At 40.3% G+C, this 25,717-nt stretch overlaps 1 protein-coding gene across 1 annotated transcript; it reads right to left on the bottom strand.

The window, feature by feature from the left end:
* Positions 1-9,889: 9,889 nt before the first annotated feature.
* On the bottom strand, positions 9,890-17,723 carry PROK2 (prokineticin 2). The gene is made up of 3 exons (XM_063427535.1): positions 17,649-17,723; positions 11,319-11,444; positions 9,890-10,118 (listed from the first exon to the last, which is right to left on the bottom strand). The coding sequence occupies exons 1-3, from the start codon at positions 17,721-17,723 to the stop codon at positions 9,978-9,980; spliced, it is 342 nt and encodes a 113-aa protein (XP_063283605.1). The 3' UTR covers positions 9,890-9,977.
* Positions 17,724-25,717: the final 7,994 nt, after the last annotated feature.

Below are 25,717 nucleotides of genomic sequence, written 5' to 3'. Positions count from 1 at the left end.
ATCCCACAGATGGTAGCTTCGCCCCATTGGCTCCTCAGCCAAGCACATACACCAAATGTCTGAACCTGCGGTTCCTCTCGTACTGAGCAGGATTACTATTGCGACAACACAATCATCAGTAGGGTAAAACTAACCTGTCTCACGACGGTCTAATCCCAGCTCACGTTCCCTATTAGTGGGTGAACAATCCAACGCTTGGTGAATTCTGCTTCACAATGATAGGAAGAGCCGACATCGAAGGATCAAAAAGCGTTTCTCTCTCCTTTTTCAAGCTGGCAGTGTCCAATTAAATGATTCTCACATGGGGTTATTCACTAAAATCTGAATGGCCCCATGCCAAATGGGGCAAAACAAACAGCTGCAAACAAGATTTTTGTTCACACAATTAATTGTTCACACTAATTAACAATGTCCGTATTATGTAATTCTGGTCCTGACTTTGGTCTAAACCCCTGGATTGAACACCGCCGGGCAGGTGAAATCATTACCAAATGCTTCAAATCCGGGCTCGAATTTCTAACAATTTAAATTATTTGCCTACTGGCAGATTGCTGACCCCACTCATGGCCAGCAGGTGGGATTATTTAATACAATAAATGGGGGGACAGGACACATCCTCATGTCCCCTCACCCCACCTTTGGTCAGCGTTTGGGGGCTATTATAATTTAAGGTGGGTTGGAACCTAGTGTCCCCCCCTGGCTCGCACTCTTTAGTGCTGGGTGGGAGCCCTAATATTAATATTCTGGAAGGAGGACCCACCCTAGTAGTATTTTTTTCTGCTGTTTCCCTCAGTAATACTTGTGCTGTCTTTGAATTTGATAGTTAATAGTGAGATGACCCTTCTCTCTCCCCCTACTCACTTCCTTGACACACTTTGTTACTATATATCCCTTTGCCTTTTGTCTGATGAAGATGCAGGTGGATTTGCATCAGTAGCACTGGATTGTGGAATTGTTCACAACACTAGCCTCTACACTAGCACTTGGTTGACTAATGATAATGGGATGGGAGGTGGCGCTGTTAATAATAATCCCACTTGGTGCGCTACTTCTTGGATTCGTAGGAGATGATGCTCCAACTGTTTCAATTAAATGAGGTGATTCTACTGCAGAACGAGATGGACTAAGACATAGTGATGAGGGAACAGTAGGCAGGGCTGCCATCAGAAATTTTGGGGCCCCTGACACAGCTCAAGGTCTGGGCCCCCCGGTGCCTGCACCCGAGTCCGCCCAAAGTGCCCTCCTCCCCCCCCCCCCCCGAGTCAGCCCACAGGGATGCAGTGTGTATTGATTCTGGTGTGTGTATAGTGGATGTAGAATGTGTGTAGTGGATGCAGAGTTCGTGTGTTAAGTGGATGCGGTGTGTGTTTAACGGATGCAGTGTGTATAGTGGATACAGATTGTACATTTGTGTAATGTATGAGGTGTATATTAGATGCAGAGTGTGTGTTTGTGTAGTCGATGTAGTGTGTGTTTATAGTGAATGCAGAGTGTGTATGTGTGTTTGTGTAGTGGATGTAGTGTTTGTGTGTATTAAATGCGATGTGTATAGTGAATGCAGAGTGTGTGTTTGTGTAAGGATGTAGTGTGTGTAAATTTTAGTGAATAGTGTGTGTATATGTTAGTGTATAGTGTGTGTAAATGTTAGTGAATAGTGTGTGTAAATGTTAGTGTATAGTGTGTAAATGTTAGTGAATAGTGTGTGTAAATGTTAGTGTATAGTGTGTGTAAATGTTAGTGAATAGTGTGTGTAAATGTTAGTGTATAGTGTGCGTAAATGTTAGTGAATAGTGTGTGTAAATGTCAGTGAATAGTGTGTGTAAATGTTAGTGTATAGTGTGTGTAAATGTATGGGGCTGCAAAATGTGGGGGAAAAGCCTAAAGTTTTTTTTCCATCCATTAATAGTAATGTTTTATTCCCCCCTCCCTGTATCTCACATTGGGGGAGATCACATTGGCTGGAGCCCTGGAGCCCGAGGTCCTGAGGCATGATGCAGCCCCCCACTACCTGTATTCTGCAGGGGGCCCAGCACACTTGAAATATACTGCCCAACTACTCTGCTCTGTAGAAGTCTTGCGAGCCGTGCGGAGCGTTGCCATGGTAACCCGTGGCAATACTCTGACAATCGCGTCGCTCGCGAGACTTCAACAGAGCAGAGTAGCTGGGCAGTATATTTCAAGTGTGCTGGGCCCCCTGCAGGATACAGGTAGCGGGGGGCCCGCAGTGCACACATATATAGTGTTAATCGCTATATATGTGTGCACATAGCTAATGTGGGGCCCGGGACGACCTAAGCAGTCCGGGCCCCCCAGGACCGCAGGGCCCTGACAGTAGGTGCAAACCATAGTGGACTCCTGCCTCTGCAGACTATTCTCTTGTAAAGCCTCTGTATAATAGTCGATTTCCTCTTGGGATAGACCAAAACAAATGTCTGGAGTGGTGGGGGAAAGAGCAATATTATCATCACTGGATTCCTCACCTCCAAATCCAGATATTGGGGACACTACTTGGATACTCTGCTCTTACTCTGATTTCACAAATTATCCGATGAGCTCTCGCATAATTGCTTCTTGGCAGGCTACAAGTTGTAGGGGTTAACACAGGCAAAGGCAACACGTCCACTGGTTTTATCAAGCACCATAAAACACAGAAGGTTTGATGTTTGAACTAACTGTGGTAGAATGACCTGCAATGCAAGTGGAAGCAGCAACACACGTTATTGAGAAAAATCCAACTGGGTGGGGAATAAGGCATAACGGACATGCTGCTAATCCCACTATCCTGAGACTGAATAATACTGCTCATGGCAATGGTTGAGGCAGAGGTGGAGGTTGTGTCAGCAGCTCTTGTGAACAGAAAGACATATTTATATTTCCAGAGGCCATGGCAGTACTGCTGATGGTGAATTGCTGAAAATTACCCTTTCCCATACTCTTCCTCAACTTCTTCTTGGGATTAGGATGCAACATTGATGATGGTGTTTTTTCTTACTACAATACGTTTGGGATATTTGGGGTGTATTATGTAAACTAACACAACTTTATTTAGTAAATATAGGAGTTTGGATTGGTGCTTTGTGACTTTAATACTACAATTGCACAGCACACACTTAAAGGGACACTATAGTCACCCAGACCACTTCAGCTCAATGAAGTGGTCTGGGTGCCAGGTCCACCAGGTTTTAACCCTTCACGTGTAAACATAGCAGTTTCAGAGAAACTGCTATGTTTACATTGCAGGGTTAATCCATCAGGAAGACAGCCACTAGAGCGCTTCTGCGACGCTGGATGCAAAAATCGCATTCAGCATGCAGAACGTTCATAGGAAAGCATTGAGAAATGTTTTACTATGAACAGTTGGAATGCGTGCACGGATCTTGCCGCGCATGCACATTACGCTCCACTCGGGAGCTGACATCGGCAGGGGAGGAGAGGTCACCAGCACCAAGGGACCCCGGCGCTGGATTAAAGAGAGGGGCCCTGAGGGTGGGGGGAGGGGGGAACCTAAGGGTTATATAGTGTCAGGAAAACAAAGTTTTTTTTCCTGACACTTTAGTGAACCTTTAACTGAACACACTCAGAATGCTCCTGAACACACTCAGAATGCACACTCTATACCCCATAAACCTACACTACACTCCCTGTACTCTCATACGTTATACCACTATAAACACACACATTACACCTCCTGCATGCACACACACTAATTTATGTCCCCTTTAAATTCATATTCTGCACTGCCTGTACACACTACTCCACCTATGCATACATTACTGCACCTATACATATGTCCTCTACAGCTCCTATATGCATACACACACTAGAGCCCCTAGATACACTCACACTGGATGCTCTGGAGGAGCGTCAAATTAACATACTCATTTGGTGGGAGGAGGGGGTGTGCGTGTCAATGGTGGTGACATGATATGCCCCCTTTCTGGCCCGCCCCTAATAGTGGGCTGCTCTGCCTTTAATTGCCCGGGATGATTTTTTGTCCCAGTCCGGCCCTGCCTTTATGTATTTAAATATCCCCCGTCTCTTCTTTCCTCCAAACTATACATGTTAAGATCCTTTAACCGTTCCTGGTAAGTTTTATTCTGCAATCCATGAACCAGTTTAGTAGTCCTTTTCGGAACTCTCTCTCTAAAGTATCAATATCCTTCTGAAGATACGGTCTCCGGTACTATGTACAATACTCAAAGTGAGGTCTCACCGGTGTTCTGTACAATGGCATGAGCACTTCCCTCTTTCTACTGCTAATACCTCTCCCTATACAACCAAGCATTCTGCTAGCATTTCCTGCTGCTCTATTAGTGATTTCAAACTGGTGTTAAGTGGCATTGCTGGCAGTAGGAACCTGCACCAGCCATAACCACCAGTCTTACATTAGGATGAATGAAGCAGACTATCTATTACTCAAGGTTTGTTTGAGTATCACTATGGCAGTGACTAGGCAAGAGCAATTTAAAAAAAAAACAATATACCAGCACATTGCTCCCTCCAAAACTGTAATTGTTTTCCTAGAAACACTTAACAAAAAGTACCTTTCAAACTGTAAATTGGTGATTCCGAGTTCATGATTAAATTGTAAATTGGTGATTCCAAGGACACTGCACTAACCATAACCCCCAGTCTCACATTAGGATGAATGAAGTAGACTATTTACCACCTAAAGTTTGTGTGAATGCCAACGTGGTGAAACTTGTCAAGAGGACTTTTTTTTTCATTTTTTTTTCTTTTTACTGAACACTCCTTACCAAAAATATTTTCTTTTTGTAGTTAACAAACAAAAATAAAAACCTTTTAAAAAAATCCAGATTGGTAGCTTAGTCTCACACAAGAATCAATGACACAATGGCAGTCACCAATCTTCCACTCACAGTTGCTTTAAGTGCCACTGGCAATAGCTATGTTGCTAGGTTGCCTAATGCTGGCCTTGTTTCTAACTTTGCCCTTGATTTAAAAAGCCTTCAAAACGATTCAACAATGTTGGAAAAACTTTCCAAATTATTTGTTTACAAAAATCCCCATAAACTTTAATGGTGACTTTGTTGAATAAAACATTGGAAAGCTTATCTCACAATATTGAATACTCTGCTCTTACTTACTTAAGCTTACTATAACGAGGCCAATGTTGGAGACACGTTCTTAGAGTAGGGACAGGCAGCCTTAATGTTACAGACTCCATTTCCCCTGATGCTTTGCTAGAATTCAGACTGTATGAACATCATGTGAAATGTAGTCCACAACATTCTTACTGGCAAAGGTTGTCTACCCCTGCCTTTCAATATGTAGTTATAAGAATACATTGTGCGTTTTCCATGGTTTTCTAAGTATATGTGGATGTTACACAAACTTTACATGTGGTTTGGAGTTATAGTAAATTCCTCAAGGGCATGTATTTTAGGATTTGTGTTGTCAAGACATGCATTTTCCATACAAAGTCTGCAGCACGTCCATACCATAACCATGGAGGTGATTGTGATTGTTGTTTCCAAATTCTGTGAAATTTGTTCACTGAAGTAAAGTAACACTGTTTCTTTGAAATCGAGATTGAGGCACACTTTCTGGTCACACTGGGTTTGAAACACACTTGGTAAGCATAGTTACTATCAATTTTATTCTTTGACACACTTATTAGATACAGCGGGTTGGCATAGGTACCAACAATCTCGAATTTGCCTTGACAGTTTCACATTTTGTGGTAGTGTCCCAGAAAATGTATGTCCTGGAGACATGTCATTCATTTTGAAATCTGCTGACAGATTTGAAAATGCAAGAGGGGATTTAACCCCTTAAGGACCAAACTTGTCACATGTCAGGTGTCCTTAAGGGGTTAAACATTTTGTTGGATTTCATGCCAAAGGAATTTCAAAACAGCAGGCCACGAAAGTCATCTGCCCGATTTCCCAGGTGGCAGGGGAGCTTCTGTTACTATGATAGAAAGGGAGCCCTTTAAGCAGCTGATACACGCCCTTGGTCTGCCATATGTACTTCCCTTGTGATTAACTTTTAAGGATCACTATAGGGTTAGGAACACAAACATATATTCCTGACCCTATAGTGTTAAAACCACCATCTAGCCCCCCTGGGCCCCTCATGCCTCCATAAATATAGTACAAATCTTGCTGTATTCAAGCCTGAAGCTGCTGGCTCTGCCCTGTCTGCCTCAGAAAAACAAGCAGTCTGCTGACATCAGCAGAAGTGGTAGCCTGATCCAATCACAGTGCTTATCCATAGGATTGGCTGAGACTGACAAAGAGGCAAATCAGGGGCAGAGCCAGCATGATTCAAACACAGCCCTGGCCAATCAGCATCTCCTCATAGAGATGAATTGAATCAATGCATCTCTATGAGGAAAGTTCAGTGTCTGCATGCAGAGGGAGGAGACACTGAATGTTTGGATGCATTTTAGTCAGCCATGACCCAGGAAGGATCTCTAACAGCTATCTGAGGAGTGGCCAGTGAAGTTATCACTAGGCTGTAATGTAAACACTGCATTTTCTCTGAAAAGACAGTGTTTACAGCAAAAAGCCTGAAGGTAATGATTCTACTCACCAGAACAAATTCAATAAGCTGTAGTTGTTGACTATAGTGTCCCTTTCAGCAGGAACATATAGGGTCGTTCACAATGACCCGAACTGGATGGGGCAATACCATTCTGACTGCTAAACCCAGACATGGAATTCATCAACGTCAGAATTTTGTAAATCAGGCCCCGAAAAGCACTACCACAACATTTTACTTGGAGCAAAGTGGTTCCACAAGTTAAACCTCATGATGTGCTAAGACATCATTGGTCCTAAAAGGTCTTATTTTTAATGAAATGTCCAGCATGATGGTTTAAAATAATAATTTAAAGAGTTTATTCATGGAAAGTCGCTGCTAACGTTTGACAGGGCTTTGCTTAACCTGTTTGTGCTACCATTCAGCCAGTCTAATTCATATAAACGAGAACACAACCATAATTCATATATCAAATTATCTAAAAATAATAATTATAAAAAATAAACAGGGACACTTCTATGGCAAAATAGCAATCTAATATTAAAAAAAAAAAAAATCAAGTGAGAATGTTGTTCTGATACAGAATTATTACACTGTGATATAAATACAGATTACAGAAGCACAATACAGAGCAGTACAGAACGTTCTACATTCCTATTCCTTCCTTAAATAAATATTAGGCATGTTTTATTTTTAGCAAAGGCATCATACTTAGTAATGCAGTAAAAAAAAAATAATTCTTATTTAATGATAAATTATAAATTCACAGATTTTAATAAATATTTTATTTAAATACGTCTGAGTGCAAATTGCTTATTCATTTACAATTTCAACAGTTAGCAACTAGCTGATAGTTGAAACGTAAAGGAAACTGTTGCTTTAAGTTCTCGAGATGCTCCCATTCCATGCACAGATTTAAAGAGTGCCTGTCACAGTGCCACTTTTTACGTACTATAATACTATAATAAAACTGTATATATTTTTGTTAATAACATTAACTGTTTTAAAGTTATACTTAAGGTAAATTCTATTTGCAAACAGACAATACAGAGACACATGCCCTGCATACATGTACAGATTGCAAGTTAACACATGCCTGTCGTTTTGCAAGCAGTTCTACTAGGGGTCTTATAGGTGACAATCTGGCAGATGATTAATGACAAAGAGAAAAATACACTTTATAGGACACTCTAAGCACCAAAACCACTACATCTCAATGCGGTGGTTTTGGTGCATAGACACTGTCTATGTAGGTAACAGCCATATTTCTATTTACATTTGTCTATAAGGATGTCTGACAAACTGCCAGTAAAGGTATTTCCTCGTGGAGAGTGTCAACCCAACAGAGAAGTGTTGGATCCAATACTTCTTTAAGAGAAGCATCTGACTGGCTGAGCATGGTGATTGTTGCTCATGCCCAGTAGGTTGTTAATGCATGGATGATCTCAATGACAGATGAGTGGCTGCATGTCAGAGACCCACCAGAACTGTTTCTTTGGAGGGCAACATGTATGCCAAGTAAAGAACACTAACATTAAAAATAAGTATGTTTTTTTTTATTTTAGAATGTCCCTTTATTTATCTCTGTAATGCAAAAATATGTTGCTTAGCTATAACTTTGCAATGGCTAATAACATATTTAATTTACTACAATTTGGTGCTTATTGAATAACCCTGCCTGGCTTTATTCTTGATTTTGTGTGTATATCCTCAACTGCCTTGAATGCTTTGCCTGTTTTAGCCTCTAACACCTTATATCCATAGTGACATTGTGACAGGCCTACTTTAATATATCTGCTACATCGCACAACAAAAATGGGAGATCTGTACGTCAACAGGAAAGCAAAGTTAAAGTTTTCCGAGCATATGAAATGTGCAACTAGATAAGACATATACATTCACAAGGGATTCAATCACACTGTCATTAACATTGTTGCATATTTTTCTAGTATACAAATAGTAAAGATTTTCATGAGCTATTTGGGGGGAGGTATTTACTAAAAGCAGAATTTTCTGCTACATTTGGAAAATCTGGGATTTTCAATTAAGACTTTGCAATATTTACTATCATTTAATCCTAGAAAAATAATAAGATATGATAACTTTTCTATCATACTTTTCTATCATACGCCGGTAATGACCTCTCCTATGGTACTTCACCATCATAATGCAATATAGTGTTTTTCATATGTGAATTATCGTCATATGATTTAGGAATCACAAAAACGTGAAATGCATTGGGTATCTTTAGGACCTTAGTATCCACATTCCCAAAATACTGTTCCAGGACTGCAAACACGCCAACTTTTCAATACAATACTTAGCACGTTTCCTTGAAAAGGTTGTTTGAAAAAACAAAAAATATTAACTAAATAAATTCTAGAGCTTTGGAAAAATTCTGAAACTCAAGAAATGCGTTTGACACAGTTTCTTAAAAAAAAAAAATTGGAATAGATGTGGGTTTTTACTTTTTTTATGAAAAGTGGTGCTCATAGTGGCCCTAATTTATGATGCCCACAAAAGCCACATATTTTATCTTAATGACATGCTCTTAGGCAACATTATTATGCAAGTGCAGAACTGCACTTTTGTAGTAATTAAAGTTTATTATAGCCATCTTTGGTTTAAAAGTTAAAAGTAAAAACATGTATGAATCAAGGGTTCTCAAAACTCTTTCTTTAAATTAACTTGTAACATTCCTATTAATCAACAGAGTATATATCATTGTCTGTGTGTTGTATTAAGCCATTAAAACAATCTGCCATTTTTATGGTATTTATAATAATACTATTTTTACTATCAGCTAATTAAAACTGATACAGGCCTAGACTTGTGCACGAATCACATTCAGCTTTACTGAACTAATCAAATGCCTGTTAAATCGATTTGTAAACAATTAATTGACATCAATTCGTTCATGGTTTGGAAAACAAATCGATTTGTTTGTCCAGTGATTAACAGGCATTTGATTCGATCAGCACAGCTGAACTGGATTAGTGCACCACTCTATTTAGCCCTTCTCATTCCATAGTCTTTTTAATATAATTTACTTAAACAATATAGTTATAAAACATATAACTAACCAGTGTTGGTAGAATAAAACACATTACGTATGATTACAAGTATAAAGAATTAATATTAGACAAGGGAATGGAAGCCAGGTGAATTATGACACATATAATGGGCCTGATTAATTCAGAAATGGCAAATTAATTTGTAACATTAAACATATCTTTAAAACGGTTGGTTTATTAAAATATGTTAATGCAACAGAGAGACAATATTTTATACTCTGAAGTGGAGTTTTTTGGTTTTTGTTTGTTTGCTTGTTTTAGGTGGCAGATATACTTGTATTATAAAACAATCATGCTCTCTAAACCATGCTTACATCTGCTAAGCGAAGACAATGCTTTCTATATTCTGTGCCATAAAACATATCTCCTCGTCACAACAAAGTCCCTATATTTTAACTATATCTGTTGCATTGCATTTTGTAAAAACAACAATCTTTCATCTTTCAGACATTTGTATCTGTTTTCACCCAGTCTTGTACAAATCAAGCCCGGAAGACATGGGCAGGTGTGGTGAAGTCTTTTTCCTAAAAATGGAACCTAAAACAAAAACAAGACAAAAAAAATCAATTAACATTTGTTTGTCACATATTCTAGAAGTTTGAGTACCAGTTAGAATACACATCCATCCATCCATCCATCTTTTCTTGTCTGTCTATATATATTCTATTTGGAAATTGGAAGAATTCCATTTTCACATCTTTATTATCTTACATCTATTCCCACTGTTTGCAAATATGAAGGAGATAATAACTGCTGGTTCCACTGAAATTTATGCATAAACCTGAAGAGTTGGGAGAGCTTGCAACCTTTGGCCTAGCCCTAGTGGGCTATATGGGTATAAATAATGGCCTTTCTTGCACACAAATTTCACAGATCTCTGTGTGGATAATATGATATAATATGTGGATAAAGAGATATAAAACATGAAGGCTGCCAGGGTTACAAGGTGTGCCATCATGCTGTATATGCCTGTAACCTCCATCAATAGGACCTGCATAGAATGAAGGAGCATTCACAGAGATTAGTTAGTACACCAATGACAACAACCACAATGTGTTATGAATGTCATGACTACGGTCTCATCTTACCCTGAAGTCAATGGAAAACACATCCAGAGATATTAAGCTGGCATTCTGGTAAGCCTCAGATACCACAATCCACCAGCATATAATCCAGGCGAGGAGAGCACCAAGAGCATCAGCTCTTGGACCAAACCCACACGATGCTGGGCTAGCAAAGGCCCTTTACTAATCCTGCTCGCTGCCTTACTCATGTGCAAACATCTCAACACACCCCAATGTTTTCATTTACAGAAGAACTGTTTGTAGACTGCAGCCCCCAACCCTCTTGCCAGTTAACCCATGCTTGTGGCCAGGGTGTCAATATCCCCCCACCCCCCTTGCCAGCCCTCCCATGACTGAAAAGTATTTAGGATTCTCAGACATCCAAATGACAAATTGAAGTAAGTAGATCTAGTTTTTCAGTTATCTACCAGGCTCTAAAATCAAGTTGAGTTGTTACTGGAACAAAGAGGTTGTTTGTCCAGACTGAAGAGTCCTCCTCATGTGAAAGGTTAGTTTTAAAAGTTGGAATTTGTGAATCAATTGTTGCACACAACCCCTCCCTCCTTACCCTCGTATCTTGATGCCTTTATGTACATATTTCTCCTCTGGTGGAATTTACATAAAAATAATTCAAACTACAATACTAAAGATCAAGATATTACGGGATACTCACTCTGTGACTTAATGGATGACACTCATCGTCTTCACTTCCCAGAGGTGTACACACCCGAATGCTTCTTATCCAAAGGCTGACAGCGCAGCAAGTCCTGTTTCTACATTGTTCATCCTTGTCACAAACCTATACATCAACAGAAAAAAAAATACTTATTATATACAGACAGAAGTAGAAAAATGTAATTGAGTAACATCACGTGAAGTCCTGTTGACACCAGAAAGGATATAACAGATAGGAAATAGATAACAAAAATATGGTGACGAAAATCGCATGTGCCCATAATGTTATTACTAATAGTTACAGTATACATTTATGAAGCATTGTTTTCCAAAATAACAGGATTTTTAGCAAGTTTTACACTAGGGAAGCACTGATCCATATATTTGGATGGTGTACCTCTATGTTTTGTTAGATGGTTGTCAGGTGGATAGCCCTAGTATTAACACAGAGGGATAAAAGACCCATTGTTTAGTTTAGTTTATTTTTACGACCCATTTTTGTGGTTTGTTTCATGATTCAGGTAAACATAGCAAAATTCTAAATATATAGAGGACACTTGCACGGCAAAGCAAATAATGACGTTGTTTACATGTGAAGGAATGGTTTGCATCTCCAATCAAGGAACAAACTAGAAAGAAGACTGTAGGATATAAACACACCATGAATTTGGACATGATGCAAGTGTTCTCTTATGACACACATTTCTCTTGTTTCAAGGTGTTCTACTGTAAGGGAGCAGGTTGTAACAATTAAGTGAGAGTTACAGACAAAACTTTTTACAAACCTGCTTTATGGGAAGTTAATTTGCATAAAATAATGATAATATTTGCATAAATAAATAAATATTTCACTTCATCAATAGTGTTTCCTGAATACGTGCAGAAACCACTTGCATTCAGAGTGGATTTGCATGAGTGAAAATAACGAAATAATAAGGTGTCAATTGTTACGTAATGGACTTATTGTATACCTCATTTCTATTTTCAAAAGATTACATTAAATATGCTTTTTAAGAAATTAAAATTGTGATTATTTTTTTTTCTTTTTCATCTTTTATTTACCAATAATGTAGTAGCTATAACAGTTAATTTCAAATCGTAAAATAGCATTATTTTTTAATATGTTGCCGTAGATCTATATTGTCAGTTCAACACATATGGATTACAAAATAGAATATGAATGCATTAAAGTAACGTTCAATTTGAATTCTTATGTGATGACTGTATCTGTATGATTAGAGAACTGATATTAACCATAACATTTTTTTCATGCCTTGAAAACACTGGAGCAGAACATTTGGTTAATATATTAACTCAACGTGTGCAATTGGTGGGATTTTGACCCTTATTATTATGATGATGATTCATGGGAGCAGTTTTAGAAGTACAAGAATGCCGTCTCATAATTGAAAGATTTGCACAATAATAACTCTACATCTTTAAAAGAACCTGGACTTAAGGAAAGGTGTAATTATACACATTTCTGCTTTTACTATTTAAAAACTGTGAGCAGTTGTTACTGTGCCATCCTGATGGAGCATGTCCTTGGTTTTTGTGATGTCACAGATATTTGTCATGTGGGCCTGAATCACTTGAGTCACACATACACACTTTTCTAGAATTCCTAGGGATCTGACACTGATTGACTAGGTCAATGTCACCCCTGGAGTGGGCATGGAAAAAGCAGGTAAGTATAAAAAAAGAAATCAAATTTACATGCTTTCTTGGGCTGTAGAAAAATAGACAACTATCTTATTCAAACCTAAAAGGTTTGAATGAGACAATTGAAGTGGTGCATGTCCCTTTAAGGACATATCATAGGATTTGCCTAATTCCTTGTCCTTAAGGGTTTAAAAAATATTCTTCTACTCAAAATGCACATGGAATGTTTAAAAATGTATAAAACACTCCAGGGGGCCAGGGGGCCAGTTTAATTTCTGTTCTGTGTGTATTTTGAGTCATCGGAAGCATAATATTATGTCTTGATTCTAACACCACTTTCATCGTTACATGTAAAACAGCTGCTTGAACCTTACAGCTACTCTTGCATGAACATCATCAACCAGCTCAGTCTTAAGACAGGTGAATAGGTTTTTACTATGTATCTTCTCTCTGAGAATGGAATGGTTGTGAACCTATACAAACCTATACAAAATGAATCCAGAGGCATAGGGCTTTTTATTATTAGGGAATTGTCAGACAGACCACAAGCAAGAAACCGATAACAAGGGGTTTTATACAATAGCTTTGGAAAATAACAGTTGGAGATTTTTTTTTTTAAAGATTGTCACCTTTGACACATTGTTTGCTTCACCTTTGTCAAATCTCCATAATAACCAATTTAACAACATTTTTTTAGTTTGCTAACAAAACAAATTGAAAATTACAGCCCCACTTAATATGATTCTGTAAATAAAACTAGTTTTGCCATGTTATGAGTGCACAGAAAGTCTTCAATGCAACCAGTGGTATTTTTACACAGATAATTGTACTGTAATTAGAATGTTACAAAACAGGCAATCTGTGAATTTAGGTATGTTACTTATGCCTGTGGTGATTGCTCAATCCAAAGGTAGTTCTTTAACCCCTTAAGGACACATGACATGTGTGACATGTCATGATTCTTTTTTATTCCAGAAGTTTGGTCCTTAAGGGGTTAAACACACAGAACACAATAATTACCTGCTATTCCATAAAAATAAATATTGGGAAATTTGAATTAACTGATCAGAAAGTGTCAGGTCATAAAAACAACATATAATCGCAAAAATGTAATATTGGGCACTATACATATATATATATATATATATATATATATATATATATATATATATATATATATCTACAATTACATTTGGGTGCAGCAGATTCTTTATCCGAATTATGTAATTGGAAATGTTGCTAGCTTGTTAAAAACTTGCAATGACAAATGGGCTGAAAATTATATTATTTATGGATTTGGATGTCATCATTTCAAGATATAAAAACAAATATTTGTACTCTATATTTTAATTCTAGTGTATTAAATTGATCACATGACGGCTTTGTCAATTTGCAAAGGACATATACCATTGTAGGTGTAAAAGGGTTCCTATGTCATTAAGTGTTTTGTCAGATGGCAACGCCAACCTTGTTGTGCTTTACTGACAGACAGAGGGATAGCTAGTTCATGACTTTGAGAATAATAAATCAAGGTTACTAGTGTAGGAGTAAGTTCTACGGCTACATCACATTCTGATCTTTTATCGTCACCAGTAGAGAAACCAAGTAAAATTGGAATCTACTAAGAAAAATTCTAGAGTTACCTCATACAGTTTTTGAATTAGAAAATAGACGAAATGATGTTAAATTGTGTAGTCTAATCTCTTAGCAAAGCTACCCTGCTGTCCCAAATAAGTTTTGAGTTATCTTTGTATTATTGACATAGTTTGTAGTCAGTCATCAACCAACTGATTGTATTTTTTGTCAATAGGTTTATATTGTTTTAGGGTTTATTTTGCAGCAAATCCCCCAAATAAGGTATATGCATAAGTAAGAGCATAGAGGAGTACGATTAGAAATCCATATAAACACCATAACATTTTGTTGTTAGCAAGCATATGTTTGGTGCAATAAACATTATAAAATAATTAATAAAACATTATAAAATAATTTCAATCCAAAAAGATTATGACTTCTATACAACATACTAGAATTCTTGAACTTCTTGGGGGCAGAGCAAGCTTTATCAAACTCATTCCATCTAACAAAAAAAAAGGGGTGGGGGGAGAATATGTGGGACCCAAGGACCATGACCTCAGGAGAATTAGGTGGAAGGCATCTGAGTTTCTTCAGATGGGTGAGTAGTGGAGGGATCAGTGTGATTCTCAATTGGCCTCCAAAAGGGTCTACATTTATAAAATACATTATAAAATAGCAAACAAGCTAGAATTCTAGATAAGCTTTGAAGTCAACTACTACTTAACCCTGTTAGACTTTAAATTAATCAGCAGAATGCACCACTACAGGGACTATGTAATTAGCAATATGGAGAAACAGAAAATAAGCGGTAAGGTCACATTTCCAAAAAGACCAAATGCCATACACATAATTACAATAACCAAAACCCACATTATATGTAAAATGGCTATCTTTATTCGTAAACAATACCCAAAACTATATCAAAATAAAGAAGCATTTCTTGTTTTAAAAATTTTAAGTATTTCCACTCCGTTTAATGAACATAAATCACATTTATTAAGATATGCCATTTTCTAAAATATACATACATAGCAGTGGGGGGGGGGGAAAGTAGGTTCCAATTGCCAGGCATGCCAACATGCACCATCAAACAATAAGAGAAAATAGTGTACTGGCCAGTTGGCCTCAGGGTTGCCAGTAACAAGCTGGTTGGTACACAGTGAAGGTAACACTTTATTTAGGATCTGCTTAGTTTGTTGAAGGATGGGGTAGCTTTACTTATGTAATTCATGTATATTTCTAGGAGTGGAAATACGTTTGAGTTATTTTTTCAATTAATAAATGCTCCTATATAGAAATGTATTTTTGGGGGATGCTGCTTATGAATAAATATTTCCATTATATATATATATATATATATATATATATATATATATATATATATATTGTGTGTGTTTAGGTTATTGTATTTTACCATAAAGCATAAATATTTTTTTTTCCATAATTCACCTTTATTTAAATTTTAACAATATAAAACACACATGACACACATTAAACAACAAAATAAATAAATACATTTTTAAAAATAATCACACTGTCGGGGGGAGAGAGAAAGACAGTTCATTGGGCCCTCAAGTGCCCTTGGGACACTTTACTATAAAAGATGGTAGCTTACAGAGATTCCAATTTATTTATCCATTTATCCCATCAGCCAGAGTATAGAATTTTTGTGTTTTAACTAGTTGAAATACCTTTTTCCATTTTTAGTTGGTGGGATAGTTGTGCCTTAATTAAATGCCAATCAGGCTTAGTAAGGATTTTCCACTGTCTAGTTATGACAATTTTCACAGCTGTTAAAGCGTGAAGCAGTAATGCTTTTGAGGGAGAGTTTGATGAAGAAGCATCACTTCTGGTTTAAAAGCAGAAATACATTTTGATACATCCCGAACTAGTTTTAAAGAGGAAAATATAAATTAATACATACAAAAAAAATGTACTCCTAATAAGGATATGGGAAAAATAACTTTTCTGACTCATTTAAATGGTGTTTCTCAGTCTGTTTCCAACCAAAGTAGACTAACTTTTAATTATTCAAGCTCAATGGTTATGATGTTAATGATTCATTGACCATATACCCTCATTGATGTATTAATGTCTTTCTGAAATTATACTTCCACTTAATTACCACTGTCCCATCTAAAATTCCCCCAGGTTATTCTTTCATCATGCACGTTGGCATGCCGATATTTGGAAGTTACACTTTCCCTACTGCTCTGTCAGCTTTAGGCATAGTCTGGCCATGTACACCTTGTAACACATTTTATAATGTATCCAGATAAGATAATTATATTTATAAGATATATAATATTTAATCAAATACAGCAAACTTGGTAAACTCATCATACATGGTCCTATGAGAAATACTCCACGTTATATAGTGTCACAAGTTAAGAAACTTGAGGCATTTTCTCATTAGATAACAGTAGATAACTTTGCAAGTTATTAACCATTAAAGAAGACACACACATACTAGAATTCGTGAACTTCTTGGGGGCAGATCAAGCTTTATCTAACTCATTCCATCTCACCTATCTTCTCTGAGGGCCACTTAAAGAAGATGGTCTCTTGTGGTCAGAAAGACAGGGAAGTCCCATGGTCTAATCAACCACAGCATTTAGGTAGGTAATGAGTTAAGAACTTATGTAAAAGTTGATAACACTAACCTAAGACTTGAAGTAGTGATGTTAGTGTTTAGGGCTAAGGTAATTACTGAATTTAAGGTCCATGTATGTACTTTGACAAATACTGAGGTAAGAGATGGGCTGAGATAAGCACTGTATCAGCAAAAAGATCCATATTTAAGCAGAAACTGGGCTGCGGTAAATATTGAGGGCAGCATTGAGGCAATTATAGAGATACAGGCTGAGGAAAACCCCTAAGTACTAAAAAAAAAACTTAAAGTAATTGTAAGATAACGAATAAGGTGAGCGCTTAGAATGAGCAATGAGCAGTTCTAAAGTAAGCATTGAGGTAAGTGTTAAGGTAAGTCCTCAAGTTTAGAGCTGATGTAGTCCTAAGATAAATATTGAGGTATGAGCAGAGAGGTAAATCATAAAGCAAGCAGTAAGGTAAAAGTTGAAGTACTCACCCCAGTGACCACTGCAGGCTCTCCCATGGACAAGAGCAGGGTAGCACCTAACAGAAGTGCAAAGTATTTCCTCATGTTGTGGAACCGGAGATTCGCTGAGTTCTAGGCAGAAGGGGTTCCGCGGAGGAGGTCGCAGTAAGCCTGCGGAGTGAGAGGAGAAGACCTTCAGCCAGGAGATGCAGGACTTGGTGAAAGCGATGGTTCTGGAGAGCAACCCGGCTGCGTCCTGAGTGTAATGCGGACTGTTGACTTTGGTCCCTCTCTCCAGCGTGCTGAGCTGTTATAAAGCCCGGGCTCCATGACTCAGAGAAAGAAATAAAGGCATGCCTGGTGTCAATCACAATCCACGAGGCTGGATAAAGGAGGACCCACGCCTTTCTGGCCATGCTCCTCCACACCTCCATTGGCTAGATGAAGCATCACTAGGTGAACACTTCAAGTCACCAGGTGACTTCATTCTCTGCCTGCATCCTGTGAGGTATTCAGGAGAAACCCTGGCAGACATCCAGCAGTAATGCTACCGAGCTATTAATATTATACAAGCAGTGTGCTGGCAATGCTCATAATTATCACAGGCTCTGAACAATGAAGGCTAGGGGCTGGTCCTTCTAACACTCCAACCAATGAAATTTAACACCAGGTATCAGTCAAGTCTTCATTATATGGGAAAGCATGATGTGCACATAACACTGATGCCTTACTGTACTTACCTTGCAGTTAAATGTTTGTCAGTATCACACTGAGATACAAGTTATATTAGAGCAACTTTATTTCATTGTGTAAAGAATTATACAAGAGTATGTAATATATATATATATCTATCCTCTGTCTATATGTCTAACTGTCTGTCTATCTATCCATCCATCCATCCATCCATCCATCCATCCATCCGTCTGTCTGTCTGTCTGTCTGTCTGTCTGTCTGTCTGTCTGTCTATCTATCTCTCTCTCTATCTATCTGTCTATCTACCTCTCTATCCCCCCCTCTCTCTCTCTCTCCCTCCATCTATCTATCTATCTATCTATCTATCTATCTATCTATCTATCTATCTATCTATCTATCTATCTATCTATCTATCTATCTATCTGTATGTCTGTCTGTCTGTCTGTCTGTCTGATATGTTTGCAGATACATAAAAATCGATGTGCATTAGACAGAGACAGACAGTCAAACAGGCAGATATATATAGTATCATTACATTGGGTAATAGTAACATCCCCTGTATTGTATATGTATATATTAATGTATTTACAAATGCATACAGTTATGCATATGATTATGTAAATGCATAATATCTCAGGAAGCTCTGCAGTTTGAAAATAATTACAATTAATTACTGGAATGATTCAGACATACATAGGCAAATAAGGTACTCCAAATAAAATGTGTATCAGTATCACACTGAGATACAAGTTATGTTAAAGCAACTTTATGTCAGTGTGTAAAGAATTATACAAGATTATATAATACATGTCTGCCTATCATACATCTGCCTGTCTATCTATTTTTAGATCTGTTTATCTGTCTGTCTATCCATCCATCCATCTATCTATTTATTTGCACATATATATGTAAAGATATATCTGTGTGTTTGTCTATCAATCTGTCTGCCTGTTTGTCTGTCTCTTTCTCTGTCTCTGTCTCTCTCTCTCTCTCTCTCTCTCTCTCTCTCTCTATCATGCAAATAGTTTTTATGTATGTGCAAAGATATATATATTATATATATATATATATACATTAAATTAGATAAAAGTTTCAACTCCTGGATAGTGATGTTGCGAACACAAAATTTTCAGTTTGCGAACAGCGAACGCAAACTTCAGCAAACGTTCGCGAAGCGGCGAACCGCCATAGACTTCAATGGGCAGGCGAATTTTAAAACCCACAGGGACTCTTTCTGGCCACAATAGTGATGGAAAAGTTGTTTCAAGGGGACTAACACCTGGACTGTGGCGTGCCGGAGGGGGATCAATGGCAAAACTCCCATGGAAAATTACACAGTTGATGCAGAGTCTGGTTTTAATCCATAAAGGGCATAAATCACCTAACATTCCTAAATCACAATGGATATGCATTGACACCTGACATATGACATATTGACACCTTGACATATGGATTGACACCTGTCCTCAGAGACCCTGATACACACTGACACAAAGCAGAATAGGGACTGTTCCCCCTACATAGGGTCACTTGGCAGATATGGATTGACACCTGTCCTCAGGGACCCTGATACACACTGACACAGAGCAGAATAGGGACTGTTCCCCCTACATAGGGTCACTTGGCAGATATGGATTGACACCTGTCCTCAGGGACCCTGATACACACTGACACAGAGCAGAATAGGGACTGTTCCCCCTACATGGGTCACTTGGCAGATATGGATTGACAACTGTCCTCAGAGACCATGATACACACTGACACAGAGCAGAATAAGGACTGTTCCCCCTACATAGGATCACTTGGCAGATATGGATTGACACCTGTCCTCAGGGACCCTGATACACACTGACACAGAGCAGAATAAGGACTGTTCCCCCTACATAGGGTCACTTGGCAGATATGGATTGACACCTATCCTAAGGATCCCTGATACACACTGACACAGAGCAGAATAGGGACTGTTCCCCCTACATAGGGTCACTTGGCAGATATTGATTGACACCTGTCCTCAGAGACCCTGATACACACTGACACAGAGCAGAATAGGGACTGTTCCCCCTACATAGGGTCACTTGGCAGATATTGATTGACACCTGTCCTCAGAGACCCTGATACACACTGACACAGAGCAGATTAGGGATTGTTCCCCCTACATAGGGTCACTTGGCAGATATGGATTGACACCTGTCCTCAGAGACCCTGATACACACTGACACAGAGCAGAATAGGGACTGTTCCCCCTACATAGGGTCACTTGGCAGATATGGATTGACACCTGTCCTCAGAGACCCTGATACACACTGACACAGAGCAGAATAGGGACTGTTCCCCCTACATAGGGTCACTTGGCAGATATGGATTGACACCTATCCTAAGGATCCCTGATACACACTGACACAGAGCACAATAGGGACTGTTCCCCCCTACATAGGGTTACTTGGCAGATATGGATTGACACCTGTCCTCAGGGACCCTGATACACACTGACACAGTGCAGAATAGGGACTGTTCCCCCTACATAGGGTCACTTGGCTTATATGGATTGACACCTGTCCTCAGGGACCCTGATACACACTGACACAGTGCAGAATAGGGACTGTTCCCCCTACATAGGGTCACTTGGCAGATATGGATTGACACCTGTACTCAGGGACACTGATACACACTGACACAGAGCAGAATAGGGACTGTTCCCCCTACATAGGGTCACTTGGCAGATATGGATTGACAACTGTCCTCAGAGACCCTGATACACACTGACACAGAGCAGAATAGGGACTGTTCCCCCTACAAAGGGTCACTTGGCAGATATGGATTGACACCTGTCTTCAGGGACACTGATACACACTAACACAGAGCAGAATAGGGACTGTTCCCCCTACATAGGGTCACTTGACAGATATGGATTGACACCTGTACTCAGGGACCCTGATACACACTGACACAGAGCAGAATAGGGACTGTTCCCCCTACATAGGGTCACTTGGCAGATATGGGATTGACACCTATCCTAAGGATCCCTGATACACACTGACACAGAGCAGAATAGGGACTGTTCCCCTTACATAGGTTCACTTGGCAGATATGGATTGACACCTGTCCTCAGGGACCCTGATACACACTGACACAGAGCAGAATAGGGACTGTTCCCCCTACATAGGGTCACTTGGCAGATATGGATTGACACCTGTCCACAGGGACCCTGATACACACTGACACAGAGCAGAATAGGGACTGTTCCCCCTACATAGGGTCACTTGGCAGATATGGATTGACACCTATCCTCAGAGACCCTGATACACACTGACACAGAGCAGAATAGGGACTGTTCCCCCTACATAGGGTCACTTGGCAGATATGGATTGACACCTATCCTAAGGATCCCAGGTACACACTGACACAGAGCAGAATAGGGACTGTTCCCCCTACATAGAGTCACTTGGCAGATATGGATTGACACCTGTCCTCAGAGACCCTGATACACACTGACACAGAGCAGAATAGGGACTGTTCCCCCTACATAGGGTCACTTGGCAGATATGGATTGACACCTGTCCTCAGAGACCCTCATACACACTGACACAGAGCAGAATAGGGACTGTTCCCCCTACATAGGGTCACTTGGCAGATATGGATTGACACCTGTCCTCAGGGACCCTGATACAAACTGACACAGAGCAGAATAGGGACTGTTCCCCCTACACAGGGTCACTTGGCAGATATGGATTGACACCTGTCCTCAGGGACCCTGATACACACTGACACAGAGCAGAATAGGGACTGTTCCCCCTACATAGGGTCACTTGGCAGATATGGATTGACACCTATCCTAAGGATCCCTGATACACACTGACACAGAGCAGAATAGGGACTGTTCCCCCTACATAGGGTCACTTGGCAGATATGGATTGACACCTATCCTAAGGATCCCTGATACACACTGACACAGAGCAGAATAGGGACTGTTCCCCCTACATAGGGTCACTTGGCAGATATGGATTGACACCTGTCCTCAGAGACCATGATACACACTGACACAGAGCAGAATAGGGACTGTTCCCCCTACATAGGGTCACTTGGCAGATATGGATTGACACCTGTCCTCAGGAACCCTGATACACACTGACACAGAGCAGAATAGGGACTGTTCCTCCTACATAGGGTCACCATTTTTAGCCCAAGGCAGCTCATCTCATCAGGCCTTTTTTAGTCGAATGTATCGCCCACTGTCAGTCCCTTCGGGATCCATCCCTCATTCATCTTAATAAAGGTGAGGTAATCTAGACTTTTTTGACCTAGGCGACTTCTCTTCTCAGTGACAATACCTCCTGCTGCACTGAAGGTCCTGAGCTACTCATTTCCCGTTCCTCCTCCTCAGTGATCTCAATGAAGGTATGTTCTTCCCCCCAGCCACGTACAACACCACGGGTACCAGATAGGTGACAACGAGCACCCTGGGATGCCTGTTGTGGTTGGTCTTCCTCCTCCTCCTCAAAAGCCACATTCCTCCTCTGACTCCTCTTCCTCACAATCCTCTTCCAGCATTGCTGCAGGTCCAGCAAGCGATGCTGATAAGACTGTTTCTGGTGGTGATGGTGACCACAACTCTTCCTCTTCCTCTTCACGCTCATCTATGGCCTGATCCAGCACTCTTCACAGGGCACGCTCCAGGAAGAAAACAAATGGTACGATGTCGCTGTTGGTGCCTTCGGTGCGACTGACTAGGTTTGTCACCTCCTCAAAAGGACGCATGAGCCTCCAGGCATTGCGCATGAGCGTCCAGTAACGTGGCAAAAAAATTCCCAGCTCCCCAGAGGCTGTCCTAGCACCCCGGTCATACAAATATTCATTAACGGCTTTTTCTTGTTGGAGCATGCGGTCGAACATTAGGAGTGTAGAATTCCAACGTATCGGACTGTCGCAAATCAAGCACATCACTGGCATGTTGTTTCGCCGCTGGATATCTGCAAAGTGCGCCATGGCCGTGTAGGAACGCCTGAAATGGCCACACACCTTCCTGGCCTGCTTCAGGACATCCTGTAAGCCTGTGTACTTATGCACAAAGCGTTGTACGATCAGATTACACACATGTGCCATGCACGGCACATGTGTCAACTTGCCCAACTTCAATGCCGCCAACAAATTTGTTCCATTGTCACAAACCACTTTGCCAATCTCCAGTTGCTGCGGAGTCAGCCACTTTTCCACCTGTGCGTTCAGGGCGGACAGGAGTGCTTGTCCGGTGTGACTCTCTGCTTTCAAGCATGTCAAACCCAAGACGGCGTGACACTGCCGTATCCGGGATGTGGAATAGTACCTGGGGAGCAGGGGGGGTGCTGTTGATGTGGAGCAAGACGCAGCAGCAGAAGAGGACTCAGTCGAGGAGGTTATGGAAGAGGATGGAGTAGGAGGAGTGGAGGAGGTGGCAGCAGGCCTGCCTGCAAGTCGTGGCGGTGTCACCAACTCCTCTGCAGAGCCACGCATTCCATGCTTGGCAGCCGTTAGCAGGTTTACCCAATGCGCAGTGTAGGTGATATACCTGCCCTGACCATGCTTTGCAGACCAGGTATCAGTGGTCAGATGGACCCTTGCCCCAACACTGTGTGCCAGACATGCCATTACTTCCTTTTGCACAATCGAGTACAGGTTGGGGATTGCCTTTTGTGAAAAGAAATTTCGTCCGAGTACCTTCCACTGCAGTGTCCCAATAGCTACACATTTTTTGAACGCCTCAGACTCCACCAGCTTGTATGTTAAAAGCTGGCGGGCTAATAGTTCAGACAAGCCAGCTGTCAGACGCTGGGCAAGGGGGTGACTTTCTGACATTGGCTTCTTACGCTCAAACATGTCCTTGACAGACACCTGACTGTGGGCAGATGAGCGGGAACTGCTCAAGGCGAGAGACGGAGTGGCGGATGGTGGAGAGGGGGCAAGGAGGACAGCAGTGGTTGACGTGGCTGAAGATGCTGGAACAGGAGGAGGATGGCGGCTTTGAGTTTGTGTGCTGCTTGTACTCATGTGTTGATCCCATAGGCGTTTGTGATGTGCTATCATGTGCCTACGCAAAGCAGTTGTACCTAAGTGGGTGTTGGACTTCCCACGACTCGGTTTCTTTTGGCACAGGTTGCAAATGGCATCGCTGTTGTCAGAGGAAGACACACAAAAAAAATTCCACATTGCTGGCAGAGGTTGGCAGAGTACACGCAGTAGGCCTGACACACCCGCTTGAAGACAACTAACTGCTATTCAATCTATAACAGTGAAAACATTTTTTTTGGTTTTAAATGCACGCTATTGTGACACCAGATATGAGCGTCAATGTGCACTGGCAGAGGTTGGCAGAGTACACGCTGTAGGCCTGACACACCCGCTTGAAGATAACTAACTGCTATTCAATCTATAACAGTGAAAAAAAATTTTGGGGTTTTAAATGCACGCTATTGTGACACCAGATATGAGTGTCAATGTGCACTGGCAGAGGTTGGCAGAGTACACGCTGTAGGCCTGACACACCCGCTTGAAGATAACTAACTGCTATTCAATCTATAACAGTGAAAAAAGTTTTTTGGTTTTAAATGCACGCTATTGTGACACCAGATATGAGTGGCAATGTGCACTGGCAGAGGTTGGCAGAGTACACGCTGTAGGCCTGACACCCGCTTGAAGACAACTAACTGCTATTCAATCTATAACAGTGAAAAAAGTTTTTTGGTTTTAAATGCACGCTATTGTGACACCAGATATGAGTGGCAATGTGCACTGGCAGAGGTTGGCAGAGTACACGCTGTAGGCCGGACAGCCGCTTGAAGACAACTAACTGCTATTCAATCTATAACAATGAAAAAAGTTTTTTGGTTTTAAATGCACGCTATTGTGACACCAGATATGAGTAGCAATGTGCACTGGCATAGGTTGGCAGAGTACACGCTGTAGGCCTGACACCCGCTTGAAGACAACTAACTGCTATTCAATTTATAACAGTGAAAACATGTTTTGGTTTTAAATGCACGCTATTGTGACACTAGATATGAGTGGCAATGTGCACTGGCAGAGGCTGGCAGAGTACACGCTGTAGGCCTGACACCCGCTTGAAGACAACTAACTGCTATTCAATCTATAACAGTGAAAAAAGTATTTTGGTTTTAAATGCACGCTATTGTGACACCAGATATGAGTGGCAATGTGCACTGGCAGAGGTTGGCAGAGTACACGCTGTAGGCCTGACACCCTCTTGAAGACAACTAACTGCTATTCAATCTATTACAGTGAAAAATGTTTTTTGGTTTTAAATGCATGCTATTGTGACACCAGATATGAGTGGCAATGTGCACGGGCAGAGGTTGGCAGAGTACACGCTGTAGGCCTGACACCCGCTTGAAGACAACTAACTGCTATTCAATTTA

The sequence above is a fragment of the Pelobates fuscus genome, chromosome 7 (assembly GCF_036172605.1).
Source record: "Pelobates fuscus isolate aPelFus1 chromosome 7, aPelFus1.pri, whole genome shotgun sequence".
NCBI classification, from domain to species: Eukaryota; Metazoa; Chordata; class Amphibia; order Anura; family Pelobatidae; genus Pelobates; species Pelobates fuscus.
This window is presented reverse-complemented; position numbering and strand designations above follow the sequence as displayed.